This window comes from Filicampus tigris, chromosome 9 (assembly GCF_054856515.1).
Source record: "Filicampus tigris isolate MCC_2025a chromosome 9, RoL_Ftig_1.0, whole genome shotgun sequence".
NCBI lineage: Eukaryota > Metazoa > Chordata > Actinopteri > Syngnathiformes > Syngnathidae > Filicampus > Filicampus tigris.
In genome coordinates this window covers 21,991,185-22,013,440 of record NC_141225.1, presented here as the reverse complement: position 1 = coordinate 22,013,440, position 22,256 = coordinate 21,991,185, and the positions used below count along the sequence as shown (strand labels likewise).

The following is a 22,256-nucleotide window of genomic DNA, read 5'->3' as shown; positions in this document are numbered from 1 at the left end:
ACACTGCTCACTAAGCGGAACCTAATAAATCCGTTTGTGCTGAGGAGGCGGAGCTAAGTGTGAGTTTGTGTAGGTTGGACAACCCACTGTAAAATGGTCTTTGGTGCATTCCTCACATGCTCGCATTGAGCTGCGCTCATTGAGGGAGGTGGATGGAAGCAGAGGGAGGAGTTGAATGTTAAAGCAAGCAGATGTCAACCTGTCTCAGTATTACTTGACTTTTGCAAGTTTTTGCCTCCGGCAGTGAGGAGACGCAGACCGTTGCATTCTCAAAGGTGAGTATGATTTTTCTCGTGGCTTAAACGGTGAGAGTTTTGCATTCAACAGGTGTGATTTTTTTACATCGTGGCTGGGTTTACTTCTGCTTGGAACACAGGCTATGCATTCACTGACACATGACATCCTGCCCCTTAAGTCCTTTGCATGTAAAAAAACAACACAATACATATATTGTAGATGTCTGTTATACATTTGAGTCTTTCTGCAAGCTGCTTACATTTGCATGTTTCAAGCCATCCCATTATTGATGCATGCATGTGCTTTTACCGTGATGCCAAGTTCCATCTCCTGTTTTGCCTGCACATTGCAAGGAGGCAGTGCGGCATTGTGCCGCGCGCATGCGAGCAAAGGTTGAAGTCCTCGTAAGTCTGCCTTTTGTGACACAGCTCCTAACCCGCAGCCTGTTGCCATGCAACTCAAACTGCAAATCAAAAGGTATTAGCTCAACCGTGGCTGCTCTTTCGTAGTTGCATTGCTGTGGTAAGGTAGCCGCCATTGCCCGCCGTATCCGCACTACATTCTCACAAAAGGAGCTCGGCATGGGCTTGTGATGTTGTTTGTCCCCCTTCCATTTCATCCACGCTCTTATGTCCAACTTGTTATATTATCCCTGCGTGATAACCAAGCATGCTGTGTGCACTCTCCTCCTACTGCAGTTGATATGAAATGATACTCATCACCTTGTGTGTGGCAGAAGGATATTAAAAGAGACAAGGGCATCACTGCATAGTAAACACCCATCTCATTAGCCTAGTACAAAGGGATGCTGGGGTGAAAGAAGATATAAGTGCTTCCATTTATCTCCATGCAGATGTGTGATGACAGCACGGTGTGCCTGTATGATTTGGGTTTCTATACAATAACACTGCCTAAATGACCTTTGTTCTTTCTTCCATGTTGGTTGTAGGATGTGGTGGGTCGTTGGTTACGGCACTGGCGGAGTAGTTCTACTCTATGCTCTGTATAAATGGCTCATCCCTGGCGCTGTACAGTATCATGGAGGCCTGGCGCTCATTTGGCATGATGTCATTGTGGAGCGGATACTGGACACGCTGACCCAGTCCACTCGGCCTCAGGTGCGACTTCACGGTGCATATCGTGAAATAAATAATTATCACATCGGATAATTATTTATTTATAATTATTTTATATTTATTTATCTTTTAACGTATTTCTTGGTCGCTTAACGCTTAAGCAACACATTTATAAATTACAAGCAGAACATTTTTACTTATATGCTTTAGTATTTGTTTAACTTTACAACAGAGAGGAATTTTCAAGTACAAAAACATGCAAAAAAAAAATCATGATCTGATCATTTACGCATGATGCCCTTTAAATTTCCCCCACATACAGTGCTCCTTTAAAAAGTGCAAATTAGCCATTCAAAACTTAAATCTGGCTGTATTTCTCTCTGCTTCAGATGCAGCAGCATTAAAACAAACAGACGTACAGCATTATTAAATTGTACCTGTCCGAACTGTTTCGATTTTCTTTCAGAGGCTCCTGGCTGCAGTTCATAAAAAGGCCACAAGAGGGGACCCTCGCAGCGTGGTCAAAGCCATTGATGAATTCTGCAATCACAATGAGTGGGCCATGAATGTAGGCAACGAGAAAGGTGGTGATAAAGCCCTGATTACATGACTCTAAGAAATTGCACTCTGTAATTAAGTAAAGGTAAATACACTGTGTTAAGAAAAAAAGACTATGGTAAAAGTACTCCTCTAAAGAAAAAAAATCGTCAGAAATGTAGATTTTCACATCAAATCTACTCAAGTACACTAATGAACTATTCGTGCTTAGTTTCTTTTCACTACTGATGACTGTTTACATGTGCAAGTGCTCTCTTATCTTGTTATACATTATTATCATGCTTTTTTCCCCCCATGTTTGCCACAGGTTGCATTCTTGACTCCGTGGTGTCTGAGGCCAATCCGGTTTATGTGCTTGAGCTGGGCACTTACTGTGGCTACTCCACAGTTCGCATCGCCAGTTTGCTGCCACCTCACGCCAAGCTCATCACGCTTGAGTTTAATCCCGACTATGCCGCTATCGCTCGGCAAGTCATTGCATGGGCAGGTGTTGGTGATAAGGTAAAACAAATTCTGGTTTTAAATCAACTGCAAAGAGCCTCTTAAGTCGTCTGTGTGTGTGTGTGTGTGTGTGTGTTTCTTTTTGCAGGTGCAATTAGTTGAAGGTGAATCCGGTGAGTGGATCCCCAAACTGAAGGAGCAGTTTGGAGTAAAAACATTTGACTTGGTTTTCTTGGATCACTGGAAGAATCGTTACCTTCTGGACACCAAACTGATGGAGGCGGGTCATTTTCTACTCGTTTCGTTTTGACGTTAGCGGCCCCGCGTGACACCAACTTTGACACTGTTTCAGCAGGAGTGCGGCCTCCTTAGGAAAGGGAGCATCCTGCTGGCCGATAATGTCATCTGTCCTGGCACGCCAGACTACCTGGAGTACATTCGGAGCAGCCCGCAGTATAAAAGCCAGTACTTCAAATCTCACCTGGAGTATACAAAAGCGGAAGATGGCCTGGAGAAGTCGGTCTTCTTGGGGTAGTTTTTGGCAAATTCTTATGAGCATTACGAGGGCTCCTCTGTTTGGGAGGAAATGTGTGCCGTTAACTACCACTAATGCTGTAGTAGGCCATGAATGGATAGTAATAATAAATAAAAGAATCAGAAAAACGGTTAATTATGGTAGTACGTGAACATGTATTTTTATGCCATGTCGTAGTTCAGCCATCCTCAAAGTACCACGAGAGGTACACGGGCTCCCTCTTGTCAACTGGCCTAAAATGCACCGCCCCGCCCCCCCCCCACACAAAAACAATTTGGTGAAATATGTACTTCTGTGTGTACTTTTCATTGAAGAAATATGTACGTAATACTAAATATATCTTTTGTTCAGACTCAGCTACGTATCACAGGTAACAGATACGACTTCCTTCTCATTCGTCCCCGCAGCGTCACATCGTTTTGACACAGGTCTACTGTTTCATAGAGTGCTTTGTTCAAATGCGCAAAACTGGACAGTTATTGGATAAATGGGGTTTATCCCGCCCATGCTGCTCAGCGTCTCTGGGGGGACGCTCGGGTTCTGCTTGATGATTGGATGATGTGTCGGAGGTGTAAAAAATGAGCTTCCCCTCCATTTGAATGCCCAGCAGCCGCCACTGCCTTTAGTAGTACACGAAATAACACTTGAGTTGTATTTTTTACTTTTAAGTTCAAAACGTTTCCCCAAATGAGTTATTGCATGTGCGGGCTTACCTGCAGTGTAGCCTTTTTTTTTTTTTACAAAAATGAACACTTAGGCCTGCCATGCTGCTGAATTTTATTGTTGATGATGACGATGGTACTTGTGTAGTTGTTTTAGGTGCTACCTGATTTAAAAGTTTGACGGCCATGGCAAATCACTAAACGCAGTCATAATTACAGTTCATATTTTCGTAAAGAACACTTCCGAGCCGTAAATATAAAGCAATTCTAATAGTGTCGCTATTGTGGTAACTGAGCCTGCCTTCTTGTAAAACGCCGCTGCGCTAACTAGTTCATTGCGCGTGTTAGTAACCTCAAAACATCGAACGTTGTATTGTGGCCCCCGTATGTTTCAGAATACTATATCTCGGGACCTTCATCTTCCTGGAATGACTGAACAGACACGGATTGGAGAAGCTTTTGCAATAGAAGCTAACAATAAACGGCACAAAATGTATGCAAAACGTGTGTGGGTTTTTTTTTTTTTTGTAACCAGAGATGCTGAGAGTTGTTTAAACCAGTTGCGAGGTGACGTTGTATTCAAGCTTCTAACTGACAGATGATGGGTCGGAAACTGATCACCCTCACCCCATAAAATAAGTACATTCTAGTCATAAAGTGCCTTCACACCCACGGGCGTAGCCAGATATTTTTCACTGGGGTGGCCAATGTGACAGAACACCTCAGTGAGACCACGCAATGGGATGGTTTAAACAAAAAAAAAAAAAACAATACAATGCGCTAGGATTTTGATGCCCGCTGTTCCCATATTTATGAATGAAATGCCTCACGTCACACCAGCTGTCTACCCTGTGTCGGCCAGTTCGACGTGGTTTGGATTGATTTTCTGCCACCAAATTGTCACACTGCCAAGCACCTTTCCGAGGCACTGCTTCTGTTGCGCCAGCCAACCCAGTTTGGCGGAAACCGATGTGCAAAATTGACAAAAACGAAAATCAGGATCCGCTAGCCGAGAGATGCGCTGTCTAGGAAAATAGTGCCCAAAGTTTGCCGACTGGACAACCCCAGTCCCCCATATTTTGCCATTTTTTTGGGGGGTGATCATCTTCACAAGTTCCACTGTTGCTTCTTTTCCCACTGCGCTGTTATTGACAGGTGTGTGAAAGAAAAAGGGCGAATGTGTGTGCGCGCGGCATAGTGTGTGTGTGTGTGTGTGAAAGCGCATGAATCAAATCACTCATCTAATCTCTCAAAGTGACCTAGGTCCATCATAGTGGGGGGTGGAGAGAGTTCTCTATTTGGTTCAGATGTGGGGGGGGGGGGAAAGTGGGCTAGTCCACCTCGTGGCTTCTTCACAGACGCCTGCATGATAATCCCAATCTGTGGCCATTAGTGCGCCCAGAGACTGAGTGAGTGAGGAGAGGGTTCAGCAGAGCGAGTCAGATGAATAGAGGAGGAAAAGGAGGAGGAGGAGGAGGAGGAGGGAGGAGCACCCGGGCAGAGATGCGCACAGAAGGAAAAGAACGAGCGAGAGCATGAGAGAGCTTTTAAGGGATTTATTTGGCAGTGATTTGTAGAATCTCACTGCTGTGATATCGCACAGCCCGCCCGCCACCCCCGCCCCCTTGCTCCACACTTTTCCTCGACTCTGCCATGACACCATACCCTAAAGGCTGAAAAATCAGGGATTCATTTTGGGTTTGACTCATCACAATTACAAGTTTTGACTGCGCTCTTATTATTCATTTATTTTTTGCAAGTGAGATGGTAAAGGATCTACCTTTGGCGTGGAGAGGAAAGCCTTGCCTCCGAGAAAGAATCCCACTTTGAAGCAAATATGGATAACAACACGTGCGAGGGATAAAATCCACATTGGTCCAGAAGGTGGTGAAGAATGGGCAGGTGAGTGACTTTATTTTTCCTCGCATAGCTCTGCATATGCTGCAAGGTGTCACGTAAGTAGTTCACTGCTACATTGCATACAAGCAGAAAATATGTTGTTTGATTATATACACAACACTTAAGCGCAGGCTACATTTGTCAGGTCAGATGATACCATATAGTGCTGGCATTGGGCCAAAACCTCATAAGTCACATTTTGGAAAATTTCACTTTTTTTTTTTCAAAAATCTATACTGTTGGTCAGTCCACATATATGAAAATGTCAATATGCTTATAAATGACAAATGCAATTTTAAAAAGGGCTTTTTTTGTCCAGAGTATTTTGGACCTCTAGTCTCTGTGCATGCAATGCAAAAATGCGTTGCAAAATTTATAGTGTTTACTATGATGTGCTCTTATTTGCCGACGATAAAAGCGTCCTACATTTACTCTCTGGAGGCAAGCATTTTCTGCCCTTACAGATCATCGGAAATGGAAGATTTTGACTTGTAATGGTAACGGGAATGGTACATGTTACAATTTCATGTCCATCATAAAACATGTTCTGCCTTCATTGCATACATTCCATTACAGTACAATCAGCCTCACTGAAGTCCCCACCATGATCTGCCGTCAAACTCACCTGTGAGTTTTCACAAACATACAGTCATCAGGAGACACTTCATTAGGTACACTCAGGGCAATGAAAAAGCATTTGAAAGCGTGCACGATGAATATTACGTAAAGGTATACATTTAAAATGATGATTATTATGATAGTTGTTTGCAGTGGTATATTACTAGTACATAGTACAGGTGTTTGTAATGAAAGAAAACCTAAATTTATAGACTAAAAACTAAAATCATAGAGGTAAAGTGTCAATGGAAATAAAACCAAAATTATGATGCCACACAACATCAAGTTTTAGATCTCGGTAGACTGCATCAGTGAAACTTATCCATGAAGTGTACAGGGAATGGATTTACACACGCAGAACTCGTATATCTCAAATCAATTGGAGTTTGGACCCCTGTAAAGAAATAATGAACTATATGCGATAACTAAACATCTCACGAAGAAGACACATCGTATCAAGTGATGTGGTCCGACGTTGTAAAACTGTTGTAAAAAGCAGAGCATACGGTGCTGATGAGATGATGACTGGACCTTCAATTCTCCTCCTCTGTGAATGACCCCGCAGGTGTCAAAGGTAGAAAAGGGGAGGTGTGATGCTCCAAGTACCTCTGCTGGCCAGCATCATGACATCAGAAGCCCTCCCCTCCCATCACTGCGGCTGGCTCAGGAAATTGTGCGAACTGCTGGGGATGCTGTTGGTGGGGACCCTTCCGGGTTTGTGGGCCCAACAGGGCACCCAGCCGCAGTCTCTGAAAATTGAGGGTGACATCACCCTCGGGGGGCTGTTCCCAGTACACTCCCGAGGGCCAGTAGGAGTACCGTGCGGGGACATTAAAAGGGAAAAGGGAATCCATCGATTGGAAGCCATGCTGTACGCCCTGGACCAGATCAACAGTGACCCGGATCTCCTGCCCAATATCACACTGGGAGCCCGAATACTGGACACCTGCTCCAGAGATACCTACGCGCTGGAGCAATCGCTCACTTTTGTCCAAGCCCTCATTCAAAAGGACACGTCTGACGTGCGCTGCTCCAACGGAGAGCCTCCAATCATCCCCAAACCAGAGAGGGTGGTTGGTGTCATCGGGGCTTCTGGCAGCTCCGTATCCATCATGGTGGCCAACGTGCTTAGGCTGTTTTCGGTAAGCCGTCTTACACTTCCTCTCTTCTTTACACACACATGCAACTATTTGAGAACATTTCCATGGTAAATTTGTCAGTCTCAGTGCACTTACAGAAAGACAACCATTCAAACTCACACCTATGGACAATTTAGAGCAGGGATGGCAAAGCTAACTATATCTGCTAGCCAGAATTGCTAGCTGCACTGTGTTTGTTTATAGATATGTGACTAGAATGTGAGGCAGGTACACTTTTTGGAATGGTCGACCCCTGTATTTGTTGATTATCATTTTTATGATGATAACAGTTTTTGAACCACCTATCATGGGCCACATGAAATAACATGAAGGGGCCGGAGCTAGCGAATGGGCCAGTGCTAGTCTTCAATTAGCCTAACATTAGGCTATTTAGGCAAGGCAGCTTTATCTATAGCTCACATTTCATCCACAATGTAACTTCACATACAAAACAGAATTTAAAGGCAAAATACGTGAAGACACAAAGTAGAGAAAAAAGCAGTTTGCTAAAATGACTAAAATACATGTTCAGAACATGGTTTTATTTATTTATTTATTTATTTTCTAAAAGGATTCACACTTCAGAATAACTTCAGGTCTGTTGGCATCTTATTCCATTTGTGTGCGGCATAGCAGCTAAATGCTGATGCATCAAGTTTGCTTTGAACTCTGGACTCCACTAGATGACCCGAGTCTGCTGACCTCAGAACCTGACTGGGTTTATATTCCATGAGCATTTCTTTAACGACCCAAGCCATTCAGTGATTCATACACCTCGAGCATGATTTTACGATTTTAAGCACTTTGACATTTAGACATCACAATTTTAGTTTAAAACATTGCATTTTAAACAAACCGTTGGGTCCTTGTTCACTTGCAGACACATTTGCAATGCTGCGTGGTCACCAGACCAAATGTTGTCCTTTCGATAAGAAAAAAAAAAAAAAAAAAAAAAAAAAAACACTCATTCACTCACAATCATCGCATCTTGAACTTTCGGCACAGTTAAAACACGTTAAACGTATAACGTTTTATTTTATATAGTGGTATTTCTCAGCTGAACATGCAAAAAGAGATAATTTCACCAACTGTATACTGATTCTTTTAACTTATACTTTTAAAGTATGTATTTGATCCATGTAACAGTGACACATGTTGTTGTTATTGACAAACAGTAACACGTATTCAAGGTAATTTGAGCAAATGTGTTTTTTCACAAGTTAATGGTTAATCAGTAGCCGAGAAGTAGCTCTCAGTTTCAAAGCGGGTTAGGGTTAGGCCCTAGTGTAGAGAATGAATAAAATCCATCCAAAATCTTTGCCCGGCTTGTTGAGACTCAACCTGTATAGTTGTGGTTGACCACCACTGGCTAATCTGTTACAGTAGCTTTTGAGTTTTTGTACAGACGATTGACCTGTGATGATTACACTGCTCAGAGCGATGTTAGGACAACAGAGTCTAAATCCCACATGATGTCATGTTGTCATGGAATTACTGCCACGCTAAGGCTGCAAATCTACAAATACCTCAAGATGAAAAACAGCCCATTTCAAAGGAGCAACATTTCAGAGGCATGAAAGGGTGAAGGATATTTCGACTCCTTCCCGGGGGCTACTTGCATTCTTTATGACCAGGATGCTCCCTGGGAGCCAAGGAGCTGCAGCATGCATACAGGGCAGATGTTAACTACAGAATTATAGATCCCAACCTCCACTAAGCCCCTCTCAGCAGCTCAGGACCCTGGGCTGAAAATAGAGCATCGGGCCAGAGGATGACATTGGTTCCAGGATAACAGCAACTTGTGGCCTTGCCGGAGAGGAGTAGATTTAGCTAAATGGTGTGTTTCTGCCTACTGTCCATATGTGCTGCACTCTGGACTGCACATGCTTCTCCACTCACATACACTGCGCTGTCCACTGAACATCTGTTCTTGGACAGAGGAGGAGCTGTCGCAACCAATACACGCCACATTGGTCAAATTCAACTAGCTGCCATTATCATTAATGTCGTACGGCAAAGTGACATGAAGTATGTCTTCGAAAGGAGGCGTATTATGCTTTTAATGTCTTTTACAAGTTAAAACTGTTTCCGGGACCTATAATAATTTTCTATAATGGAAAACTGACATTTTAATTGCTTACATTCAATAAAGTGTCAAATTGAACAATCAAGGACATCTTTTGTTAGCTGCCTACTTCTGAAAGCATGCAAGCTAGCTGTTTTGAATTTTTCCCCACTGTGATGTAACAGTGTGGCTAATTTACAGAACAGCATCCCCCATAACAGGTTTTTCCACCCATGATGCAAACAAGTGACTGCTGGAGGCAATGACGTCACTGCAAGAAAAAGGGGGAGAAAAAAAACCGATGCGAGAGTTGGACGTTTTCCAAAATGTCTTCTTAATTAACCACTTGCATATTTTTCGGAATCAATAACAGCATTTACATGGTTCACTCAAGTTTCCTCCTTAGAGATGATTCACTGCAGTCACCTGCTCTTGTTGCTCATTTGTGGATCTTACGACTTTCACTTTTACCTTCCGTAACTTAAACTCAAGTATGGTCTAATCATGGGTTGGGATCAGGTGACTGACTTGGCAAATAAGAAATATTCGGTGAGTTGCTTTCGAGTTAAAGCGGCTGAGCACAGAATCCATTTGTTGGTGAAGAAAAAAACCTTACACAACAAAATGAAGAATGTCCTGGAGAAGCTAGACACATCAAGGGCAGAATTTACAATTAGGAAGTGCCTTCATGAAAATAAATACAGAGTACTGTTTGGTAAATAAATAAGGTAAAATTCAAGGACAGGAAAGCCAGATTCCACTTTGTCAGGAGGAAAGGAACGGCTCGCGATCCAAAGCATATCACATCTCAGGCTCCCTGGTGTTTTGGGATTACGACTGCTGACGGAAGTGACAAGATGAATTGTGAAATGTGTCGGCGTGGAATTTGGAGTCCATTTTGTTGCGGGGCCCAAGTGCCACTGTGCTTGAAGAATTTTTCTTTTGGAAGACCGGCCCTTGTCAAAGTGGATGGATCAAAGTAAACTTGAGCTCGATGGGGTTAAACGCAAAGCAGCAAACTGCACTCCAGAATTAAATATATTGTATGGCTTACAACTGAGAAATGCTAACCTTTTTCTAGTCCCTCTGTGCGTAACGTAATTTGACTAAAACCCCTCTAATCCTTCCAGATAATCTGTGAAATGGTTCTCCCTCTCCTCTCTTCTTCTCCCTTCTCCACCCCTTGTGTCTACCTTTCTCTCTTTCTCTCTCCAGAGGGTTAAGCCACGCATAAGGACCCGGCATTAGCTGGGTCAGCGTTGAAACTGTTCACATAAACTATATCATCAAAGACGTAGTACACCTCCGAATTAATCTTCTCATCTATTTTCCCCTTCAAACAAATGCTTTTACAGCTGTGTTCCCGACCATCTGTATTTCACTATGACGCCATAGCCCCAACGCAAACCGGGGCAGGTCACACTGCAAAGTTGCCTCCTTTCTGAGAATTACTCAGAGATGAATACTGTCAATGATAGTCCACTTTTGGGATGTTAATCCCCTGCAGTGTGTCAGATCTCAGTATAAACACCCCATGCATCAATTTATGTGCTGTGTGATTTGATTCCATCCTGATTTAACCAGGTAAAATCCCCAAAATATTTTACAAGAGGGACTTGGTCAAGAAGACATGATAGACATACAGTCAGACATGCAAGAAAGCAAATAAGTTATTCATATACAAAAGACCCAGCATGGATGAGTGATTTAATACTATATAATAAGATTTGAGCTTGAACACATCCGCAAATCTGATGAGCGCAGTTCAGCAGCTTGGTGATGAAGTGCTGGATCTGAAGGGAAATACAAACCTAGTTGCCTTTGTGTGTGCAGTTTACGCTCATTTTTTGACGCTCAACGTGCACCCACCACTTGATCCACCCCAAGTCATCATAGTAAAATCGCAATTGGCCAAGCGGTATGTGGGAAGGACCACCCACTCAAAACAAGATAATTTAATCAAGACAAAGACAAAGTGTCATAAAGTATGCTGTGATTCTTGTGTTTCATTAAAAACATGTAACAAACATGTTTTGAGGCACCTGTGAAAGGTTTTTTTTAAATTATAAATTATGTCTCCTTTAAGATGCTCCCATAAGATGTTTCTAAAAAATATACCTAAATACCAATATCTTTTAATCATTTCAATAGCAACACTTTGTAGTTTGCTGCTGGTTTGCCATGTTAAAAAGCAATCGACTTGGTTTTGTTTGTAGTGAACACTTTCTTAGGTTGAGTTAAGCCAGCCTGAATGTCTAAAAAATAAACATTCATGTATGTTTAGACTTAATATGAGTAGCAAGCTGCTGTGACGTGAAAAAAGTTACCGTCAAAGAAGTACATATATGTAAAACAAGAGTGGCTCTAAAATTGAACCCTGGGGTACCCCTTTCAAAACAAGGTTATCGCCACCTCATTTGTTTTTTCCACTTTTCATTACCATGAATACATCTGTGTGTTTCAGATCCCCCAAATCAGCTACGCCTCCACTGCGCCGGAGCTGAGTGACAATAGTCGATACGAGTTCTTCTCCCGTGTGGTACCTCCCGATTCTTACCAGGCCCAGGCCATGGTAGACATCGTTAAAGCCATGGGCTGGAACTACGTCTCAACACTAGCATCAGAAGGCAACTACGGAGAGAGCGGAGTTGATGCTTTCCTCCAGATATCCAGAGAAGCAGGTTGTTTTTCTGCGTCTTCGCTGCAGTCACATTAATATTAATTTAATGTCCAGCACACAGGGTAAAGCCCCCAGCTCCTCAGATGTTGCCAGGGGTCACGATACTTGATATCGCTATGGGCACACACACACACACACGCGCGGCTTGAAAACAGTTCACATCAACCATTGCAAATATCAAATACTAGTGCTCTAGTAAATGTTAAAACATCAAGATGAGATTGTGGCTAACCTTAGTGACTCTTTTGCCAATTAGACAATCGGAGCTAAATTTGAGTAGCACTGTTCGTTAGAGGCTATATACACTGGACAATTTTTAACTACGAGAGAAAAAAAAGTCGCAGTGAGAGATGCAGTCTTGTTTTTGCTACCAACACCTTATTTTAACGAAGTGTGCGTTCATGGCTCATTATTGTGACTAGCAATGATGCATTACATGACAAAGTCATTATGCTCTAATGACGAACAAGATTTCATCGGAAAGGATAAGCTCGTGGTAGTGTGCGCTGATATGTTAAGCTAATATAAACCTTAAAATGATGCATGCAGCCATTAATTACACTGCTTGGATAAAAATGATATCTGATCGCCAGAAGAATAATTGCTTGTCACACGAACACTTTATTTCAGTCATGTATTCCGTTTCTTGATGGTTTTCTGTGTTCTTTTTTGTAGCCAGTGAGGTATCATGCAGACAAAAACGAAAAGAATGGTTATAACATATTGTATGTGTGCAACACAGGGGGGCTGTGTATTGCACAGTCCATCAAAATTCCTCGAGAGCCCAGACCTGGGGAGTTTGAAAAGATCATCAAGAGGCTGATGGAGACGTCGAACGCTCGCGGGGTCATCATCTTTGCCAATGAGGACGACATCAAGTGAGTGGATGCGTGTTATAGCAGGAAAAGGTCATAGTGATGCTGGCATGTAGACAAAAACATATGCATTTTAAAGAAGTGAGGTGAAAGACGCAACTCAGTTTCAGCGTCAAAAGAGTCAAATGACTACCATGTCTCAACCAGAGAAAAATAGAAGGTGGATGAAAATACTAACGTCTGGCAAAAAAAACAACAAAAAAAACTGTCCATTTTTAAAAGCTGAGAGAACAGTGGAGCACCGTCATCTTTCAATGAGAAATGTGGTTGGATAAAAACACAAAGTAATTGTGATTTGAGATCTTTTAAAAGCTCAGCAAAAGAATGATGAGATGAAAGACAATAATGTCAGAAACAAAGGACGATACAAGGGAGCTCAAAGGATTTGGACTTGGGACTCCATTATCAGGATAATGGATTTAATTAGCATTGAAGTAATTACTCATAACTTATCTTCATTAAATCTCAAATTTTTGAAGCCATAACTTATCTTCATTAAATCTCTCATTTTTTTCTGGCGCCAAGTTTGCCTGATTAATCCATATTGCAGAGTAATGGGCACATCAGGGTGAGAAGTGAGGCAGATAAAGTGATTGCAAAATATTCATACACATTTTTTGGGGGGGGGAGCTGAGCCACTTATTTGAATATGTTTCATGCATCCTGCCTGGTCCCTCTTTGTCCTATAAACTTGAGGAATGGCTTAGATATTGAATAGAATCTGTTTCCTTTCAGGCGAGTGTTGCAAGCTGCTAAAAAGGCCAATCTGACCGGCCACTTTCTATTTGTTGGCTCTGACAGCTGGGGGGCCAAGAACTCCCCCATCCAAGACCAGGAGGAGGTGGCAGAGGGTGCCGTCACTATCTTGCCAAAAAGAGCCTCTATTGACGGTAGGTGAAACGGAGGAACTGAATATCTACTGGAACCTAAACTGAATGGCGGAAATAGCGTTCAGCGTCGCCTGTAGTGTCTTTGTGACGTCTGACATTGATGGAAGATCTTGGACCAGAAATTCATATTCTTGTCACAGATGCCTCCATGTTGACATAAATCATATGTCATGTCGTGAAACAAGGAATATAATAGAGTGAATTTTCCCCAAATGATTCAGGATTTGACCAGTACTTCACGTCAAGATCTCTAGAAAACAACAGAAGAAACATTTGGTTTGCTGAATTTTGGGAGGACGACTTCAAGTGCAAACTAACACGGCCTGGCATCAAATATGAAGCCGACAGAAGAAAATGTACAGGTAAATTCGACCTTACAGAAGTAACCGAGTAATTGTAAATGTTCTTTTCCTCATGTGCCGCGTCTGCGCCCTCCTAGGCGAGGAACGAATAAGTCGAGACTCTCAGTACGAACAGGAGGGGAAGGTGCAGTTTGTGATCGACGCAGTCTACGCCATGGCTCACGCCTTACACAGCATGCACCTGGACCTGTGCCCCGGCTCGATGGGCATCTGCGACAAGATGGACCCCGTGGAGGGACGTATGCTCCTCCAATACATCCGCTCTGTCAATTTCAACGGTACGATTTTAACGTTGACTTTTCTCTGACCCCTCTTGCGTAATGCGTGGTGTTGCTCATGAAAAAAAGATTCGACTTTGGGTTTCTGCAAGGTTGGATTGAGGAATTTTGGGGGGGGGGGGACGGTTCAAAGTAAGTCAGCAGACCTTGAGATTTGTCTGATAATGTATCGAGCAAGACTTGGAACACAGCACATCCCTCTGGCTGCCTCCACGTTCGATGCTTTTCATCGTCTTTCATAAAAAAAAAAGTCACAGTTTTGCAAAAGGAAAAAAGGTGTTCCGTGAAAGCATATTCACTGCTCGCTTCTTGCTGGATGACCTTGGCTTGTATGGAGGGTTTTTCTCTGATTGTTCGCCTACAGGCAACTGAAAGGAACATCCAATCACGTTAGGGCACAAGTGTACTGAAAGACCATTGAAGTGCAGGACAGCCTTCACTAAAGCACATCATGCACTTAGCTTTCACAGTATGGCACAAGAGCAAAATAAGCAAGCATTAGCTGTATTCAATAGAATGCGGGTGTTTTTTTTCCCCCCTCCTTTTTGAAGGGTTTGTATGTCTCAGTAGTTTAAAGACTACTCAAATAGTCTTTCCATCCAACAGGAAGTGCAGGAACTGGTGTGATGTTCAACGAGAATGGAGACGCACCTGGTCGATATGACATCTTCCAGTACCAGCTTTCCAATGTCAGTAACCCTGGCTATAAGGACATTGGCCAATGGACAAACCACCTCCGACTCAATGTAAATATTTGTTTTTCATACAAAAATCGGTTTTGTTGAGGGACACAACTGATTAAGCTTTTGCTGATTGGGTTCAACAGCACTCAAATGTATACATTGATAGCCGTACAGATTTCTTTGTGATGCTATGACGAAGTGACAATGATTTATCAGTTCATTGGAACATCAAAACAGATTTAAAAAAAAATTGAATATATATATATATATATATATATATAAATCCACCTGTTTTTAGCCATCTCATGGGGCGGCCATTTTGCTACTTTCTGTCAACTGAAAATGGCATCAGAGTTGCCCAGGCCTCAGGTAACAACCAATCACGGCTCGCATGTTTTCTAAAGCTGAGCCATGATTGGTCGTTAGTGGCAAAGTGGGAAAATGGCCGCCCCCTGGGATGGACAGAAAAGGGTGGATTTTACTACTTAAGTCATATTCCACAAGCACAATATCAATCAGAATGCCGTGTTTAAACCAGTGGGGCTGTATAGAACATATTAATGTACAGATTTTTTGGGGTGTTGACTTTTTTTCTTCAACACCAACAAATAGAACATTTTGGCCCTCAACTTGTTGACTGGGAGCACAGTTTGAGCTCCCTACAAGGACTGCGGTTAGAACACGACAGTAACAATACTATAAACTGTACGTCTCTCCTAGCCAGAGGAGATGCAGTGGTCAGGCGGTGACCACAAGATCCCAGATTCCGTATGCAGTTTCCCATGCGAGCCTGGTGAGAGGAAGAAGATGGTGAAGGGTGTTCCCTGCTGCTGGCACTGCGAGCTCTGCGATGGCTACCAGTATCTCCTGGACGAGTTCAGCTGTGACATGTGTCCGTTCGACATGAGACCCCTGAAAAACCGTACAGGGTGCCGGCCCACGCCCATCATCAAGTTGGAGTGGAGTTCTCCCTGGGCCATTATTCCTGTCTTCCTGGCAATCCTGGGCATCCTGGCCACCACGGGGGTCATCGGCACCTTCATCCGCTTCAATGACACCCCTATCGTTCGAGCCTCCGGCAGAGAGCTTAGCTATGTGCTGCTGACGGGCATTTTCCTAATTTACCTGATTACCTTCCTCATGATCGCTGAGCCCAGTGTCGCGGTTTGCGCCTTCCGCAGGCTGCTTCTGGGACTGGGAATGTGCATCAGCTACGCTGCCATGCTGACCAAAACCAACCGGATCTACCGCATCTTCGAACAGGGCAAGAAATCGGTGACGCCGCCAAAGTTCATCAGTCCTACGTCCCAGCTCATTATCACTTTCATTCTTATTTCAGTGCAGGTAAATGCGTGCCAGTTATACTGGGATCAGTCACCTTTAGCTCGGACTCAAATGAATGACACCGCCTTCTCTCCAGGTACTCGGTGTGTTCATTTGGTTTGGCGTGGTGCCCCCGCACACCATCATCGACTATGAAGAGCAGAAGCCTCCGAATCCCGAGTTTGCCCGAGGGGTTCTGAAGTGTGACATGTCCGACCTGTCCCTCATCCTGTGTCTGAGCTACAGCATCGTTCTAATGATCACCTGCACAGTGTACGCCATCAAGAGCAGAGGAGTTCCTGAGACCTTCAATGAGGCCAAGCCTATCGGCTTCACCATGTACACCACCTGTATCATCTGGCTGGCCTTTGTACCCATCTTCTTTGGCACTGCGCAATCTACTGAGAAGGTACTTTCCAAGCATAGCTGTTCAATTCTGATGGGATTTAAAGAGGTCAGAAGTCAACCCAAACACATTTTTGTCAACAATATGTTTCATGCAGGACCACTAGTTAAAACAAGGCATTATGATTAATATGAAATATGAGCTAAGCAGCAAAATCCACCTGTTTTTAGCCATCTCCGGGGGCGGCCATTTTGTCACTTCTGTCCACTGAAAATGACATCACACACCCTCAGGGCTCAGATAACGACCAATCATAGCTCAGCTTCAGAAAACAGATCAGCCACGATTGGTCGTTTCCTGAGCCCTGAGCATTTGGGATGTCATTTTCAGTCGACAGAAGTGACCAGAAGTGACAAAATGGCCGCCCCCTGAGATGGAATATTTCATATTAATCATAATACCTTGTTTCAACTAGTGGGCTTGCATAGAACATATTCTTGAAAAAAAATATGTTGGGGTTGACTTCTGCTTTAATGTAACTTGATGTCATAAAACTGGGATCAATCTCACCAAAATTTACGTGGACATCGCTATTTATGCCCACAAATAAATATTCAAATGAATGTTCTTCATTCAGTGACCTCAGGCTTCTGTACTGAGCACCTTTAGAGAAAAAAATGTGTAACATTCATAAAACCCAAAACATTTGGACAATCGTTCTAATATTTTCATACGTTGAAGCGGGCATAAGTGCAGTAGTCCACATTCATATTGCCGACAATAGAGCACAGTTATGCAATGTTAGGATTTTCCTCAATAGCTCACTATTTCTTTAAAGGAGAGCAAAAAGCTTAACGTTCATGAAATCCAAAAACATTGGGGCAATTGTTCTGATGTTTTCAGAGGCTGAAGTGGGCAACTGGGCTTTAGTAGAGATGTCTACATAAATTTGGGTGACGATCGCAGTTTTCTTACACTAAGCGGCATTAATCTTATTCATGCTTACATTTAGCATTTTAGACTGCCCCGGAGTAGGTGCCACTTCACTTTACATCAAGTGTACCCTTACATGAAGCGTAAACAAATTGTTTATGAATAGTATGTTTATGATGCCGTTAAGAATACTCTTTGATCAACAGGTCATTGACAATAATCATTTGCATTGACGTAGCAAAGCATTTGCAGTTTGTTTGAAGAAATGAGAAACTGCTTTTTTGATGTGACACAATGCAGTGAAGATTGAACAAGCTGTTTTGACGATTTCAACTCTGATCCGAGAAATGCAACAAAGCTCCGAAATTAATTTTCACACCTAAAAAAAAAAATCACAATATAGTGAATGATGAAAAGTCTCCTTATCATGCTTTACCAAGACTGAACAGTGATACAGCAGTAGTTGTGGTTATGAGAAAACTCGAAATGATACCGCACACACACTGAGGGAACGTGTAATGTAATGAAATCCTTCAAACGATCCACATGAAACCTGAGTTGGTTCCTCTCATACCATTTGCTTCCCGTTACACTTACAAGACCTTCTGCCTCCTCTTGCTGAGAGGCGGCATTACTTTTGCGTTGTGGGCTATTTCCAACGTCACAAAGAACACAACTGTTGTGAAAATATTTGAAAAAAGCTGATATGCTTTGACCAACAGATGAATGCATTACAAACCAGTGAAGCACAAACAATTAAAGCCTGCAGTGCTCTCAAACTCTTTTCACCTCCTTGACATGGGAATAAAGAAGAGACATACGAAAGGGAGGAATGAAAGAAAATAGGTCAGATGAACTGAGAGATGGACACAAACCCTCTTGATTCACAACCCATTCAATAAATCATCACTCAAAAAAGGGTTCTAAATATAGACTTTTGTGTGTTTCATGAGGATGTTATTTATCCTCCCTACATGTGCAGGTCTTCAACTTGCTGTCTGTATTCATATATGGAGGCACCATTCACTATTTCTAAGGCAGTGCATCAGCTTTCCTCAGGCCATAAGCGCATAAATCCAATCCATACATCACCCTTTCGGAAATGGGGGGGGGTGGATGGGGGCTCATTTGAGTGAGACTGATAGAAAAAAAAAAAGGTTGAGCTGATAAATAAAAAACGTTCCGAACGGATATTAAACCAGAGATACTGCTGAAGACGTGTGCCGGGTAGCGTACATTTTATGACTTATTTATGCCACCAATATATCTTATTTATGGCACACATGTGTGTTGTTTTATTTATAAGCAGTACAGTTTGCTTGAATAATGAGTTCATAATTCATTGCCGTCAAACTCATGGGAAGTCAACTTTCATTCTTGGTGTTGGCCTCGCAAGAGCCACTGAGAGTTGATGTCGGTCAAAGCCCACTAATCACCTTGCCCGAATTCTGTACATGCACAGGTCATAAATCTCTCATCGGGTGTGGGAGTGTGGGGGAACGCAGTGGGGGACCATGCGGGGCCACTTCTGCTCTGGAATGTAAATAGCCAAGACAGCATTGTGACACCTGATGTGATGTACGGTGTGCACCTGTGGATGAAACGATATACTGTGGTTGCTACTACGGATGGAATAGTATGAGAATTTATTATCACAATTTATAATTACCAAAAGGATCAGGGTAATTGGTATCATTGTGAAATGACTTAAAGAAATCTAAACAGGCTACAGATAAATGCACCTAAAGCATTCCCCTCCAAAGTTATTTCAGATGCAAAAAAAATCTGTATAAAATCAACAACCCAATTCAACTTTCGGCATATAAGATTCGGTTCGATACAATTGGTGTGCAAAATGAACCACATAACATCACTCGCTTTTCTACTTAGTCAAAATAAAAAAGTAGCAACCATTTTTTTTTAATTTATGAATTATTAAGAGATGGGTGAATGAAGCAGTACAAATAACAAAATGGAGCAAAACTGGTCTTTGCTGATAATCCCAATGACATGCCTGCTAATAGCTAAATGCACTGCAAAAGCACAACGCAAACATATCCGGAAGCAAAGACGCTACAATACAAAACCAAAAACGAGTCCAATTAAAAAAGCGGTCTAATCGGTGCCGCTTGTAGTTACGTCAGCAACACTTCACTTTATCCCTTTAGCTACTGACATTTGCTATTTGCAGTCATAAATATTGTTGCACCACTGAGCACATCCTGCATCACAGAATGCAAAGAGGACCGAGCTGCAGAGCCACTTAAGAGGAAGTCAACCCAAAAATGTTCTTTACAAGAATATGTTCTATGCAGCCCCACGAGTCAAAACATGGCATTCTGATTAATATTGCATTGGTGGAATACGAGTTAATCCACCTGTTTTCAGACATCCCCGGGGACGGCCATTTTGTCACTTCTGTTGACTGAAAATGACATCACAGTTGCTCAGGCCTCAGGTAACGACCAATGACAGCTCACGTGTTTTCTGAAGCTGAGCCATGATTGGTTGTTAGATGAGATGGACAAATACAGGTGGCTTTTGCTACTTATTTCATATTCCACAAACACAATCATATTCAAAATGCTGTGTTTAGACTCGTGTAGGCTTGCCAACTCCCTGAAAAATAAATAAGGGACAACTCATCGGCAGGGATGGCTGATCTGACTGCCTTCAACTAGGGATGAAGGTATCGGTATCGATACCAAATTGATGGCACAAGGGGTAACACTGTAAACTAGCGCTTAGCACATCCGCCTCACATTTGAATCTCGGCTCTGACCTTCCCGCGTGGAATGAAATATCACCTGTCTGGTCGGGAAGGAGGCTGGAGCTGGTGATTATGTACCTTCTGTCATCTAGTGGAAGAACACACTATATGTAGTTGGCATAAACAAATTAACAAAACCGTTTTTTTTTTCTAATTAGAAAATATATTTTTTTATTATAAGTAATTGACATTGGATAATTTCCCGCGGCACACCCGATGATCTTTCACGGCACACTGGTTGTGAATTACTGTGTTAGTGATTCCCTTGCTGTCCAGTTCTTGAGTGTACCTAATGAAGTATTCCAGATTTTTGACTTGCCCCCCCCCCCTTCCTTTTCCAGATGTTCATCCAGACCACCACTCTGACAGTATCTATGAGCCTGAGTGCCACGGTGTCGCTGGGCATGCTCTACATCCCCAAAGTCTACGTGATCATCTTCCACCCGGAGCAGAACGTGCAGAAGCGAAAGCGTAGCTTCAAAGCCGTGGTGCAAGCGGCCACCGTGTCTACACACCTATCACAGAAATCTAACGACAAACAGAACGGCGAGTCAAAGATTGAGCCGGACAGATCACAGTAAAGGAGACTCAAATGAGACAATCATGACATCACAAGCGCCCTTACTGACACGATCAGCGGAATGGAAGACAAACAAGTATTTATCTGGCGAGTGTTCTTCACCCTACTTTTTAGCTATGACACCAGCGATGTTCCTGGATTTCTGTCGTCTACGTAACTATTTAAAGAGGAAGTCAATCCAAACATATTTTTGTCAACAATATGTTATATGCAGGCCCACTAGTCGAAACAAGGCAATAGGATTAATATGAAATATGAGTTAAGCAGCAAAATCCACCGGTTTTTAGCCATCTCAGGGGGCGGACATTTTGTTACATCTGTCAACTGAAAATGACATCACAGACCCTCAGGGCTCAGATAACGACCAATCGCGGCTCACCTGTTTTCTGAAGCTGAGCTATGATTGGTCGCTACCCGAGCCCTGAGCAACTGCGATGTCACTTTCAGTTGACAGAAGTGACAAAATGGCCGCCCCCAGAGATGGCTAAAAACGGGTGGATTTTGTTGCTTAACTCATATTCCACAAACGCAATATTTATCAGAATGCCTTGTTTCAACTAGTGGGCCTGCAAAGAACATATTCTTAAAAAAACATATATGTTTGGGTTGACTTTTTGCTTTAACTCTGGATTGAAGCACAAACGGACATACAGTAGAAGGGCTCACATTGATGAAAATGATAAAACTAAAAGAACAACATCTTTGTTTACTCATACAAGAATTGTTGATACCTTATTGTGAAACAACAAAATACTTGATTTGAGCATGTTAAGTTTGACCTTACCACAGCAAGTTTTTTGTACACGACTCACAAAACGTTAAGAGTGATTCAGCTCTCAAGATTTCAGGATGAACCTTTCACACGCTTGATTGTAAGGCAAGGCCCAAGTTTGCCCTTCTCAAAATTTTCAATGCACAAGTCCAACTGTTCCATTTTTAGTAGTTTTGTACAATTTGTTGTTCTCTAACAAGGACCTGAATAGCAAAATTCATAAAAGTTTTTTTGTAATTACTTTTATCTCCAAGGAATTGTATGCCTTTCTATGATTCATACATTATGAATTTATGTCTGTTGTAACCTGCTGATGACACTCTAAGCCCATTCGCCATCTTCCTTTGAGAACATCCTGTTTGGCCAGCTAATATTGATCAATTATTTGGAGTTGTCTCATAATGTCAAAATGTGAACAGCATGATGGTACCAAATCCAATTGAACCAAAATGATTTTACCTACAGCCAATCTCTAGTTCAGAGTCAGTTGGACATGTGCATTCAAAGGTTAAATGTGGTCAAATGAAGTTCACT

The 22,256-nt window shown here is 42.5% G+C and overlaps 2 protein-coding genes across 3 annotated transcripts; both read left to right on the top strand.

Moving 5' to 3' along the window:
• Positions 1 to 108: 108 nt before the first annotated feature.
• On the top strand, positions 109 to 4,608 carry comtb (catechol-O-methyltransferase b). The gene is made up of 6 exons (XM_086041360.1): positions 109 to 275; positions 1,187 to 1,355; positions 1,780 to 1,897; positions 2,179 to 2,372; positions 2,461 to 2,592; positions 2,668 to 4,608. Exons 2-6 carry the CDS (start codon positions 1,188 to 1,190, stop codon positions 2,845 to 2,847), a joined length of 792 nt encoding a protein of 263 aa, XP_085897486.1. The 5' UTR covers positions 109 to 275; position 1,187; the 3' UTR covers positions 2,848 to 4,608.
• A 331-nt stretch (positions 4,609 to 4,939) lies between these two features.
• Positions 4,940 to 21,221, top strand: grm6b (glutamate receptor, metabotropic 6b). Of its 2 annotated transcripts, none has more exons than XM_086040167.1 (11): positions 4,940 to 5,411; positions 6,592 to 7,168; positions 11,695 to 11,911; positions 12,653 to 12,788; positions 13,587 to 13,675; positions 13,897 to 14,037; positions 14,115 to 14,315; positions 14,922 to 15,061; positions 15,719 to 16,342; positions 16,419 to 16,730; positions 20,712 to 21,221. In XM_086040167.1, exons 2-11 carry the CDS (start codon positions 6,620 to 6,622, stop codon positions 20,949 to 20,951), a joined length of 2,649 nt encoding a protein of 882 aa, XP_085896293.1. In that variant the 5' UTR covers positions 4,940 to 5,411; positions 6,592 to 6,619; the 3' UTR covers positions 20,952 to 21,221. The 2 variants fall into 2 exon arrangements, with proteins under 2 accessions (XP_085896293.1, XP_085896292.1); XM_086040166.1 differs by having other exon boundaries at positions 13,521 to 13,675.
• Positions 21,222 to 22,256: the final 1,035 nt, after the last annotated feature.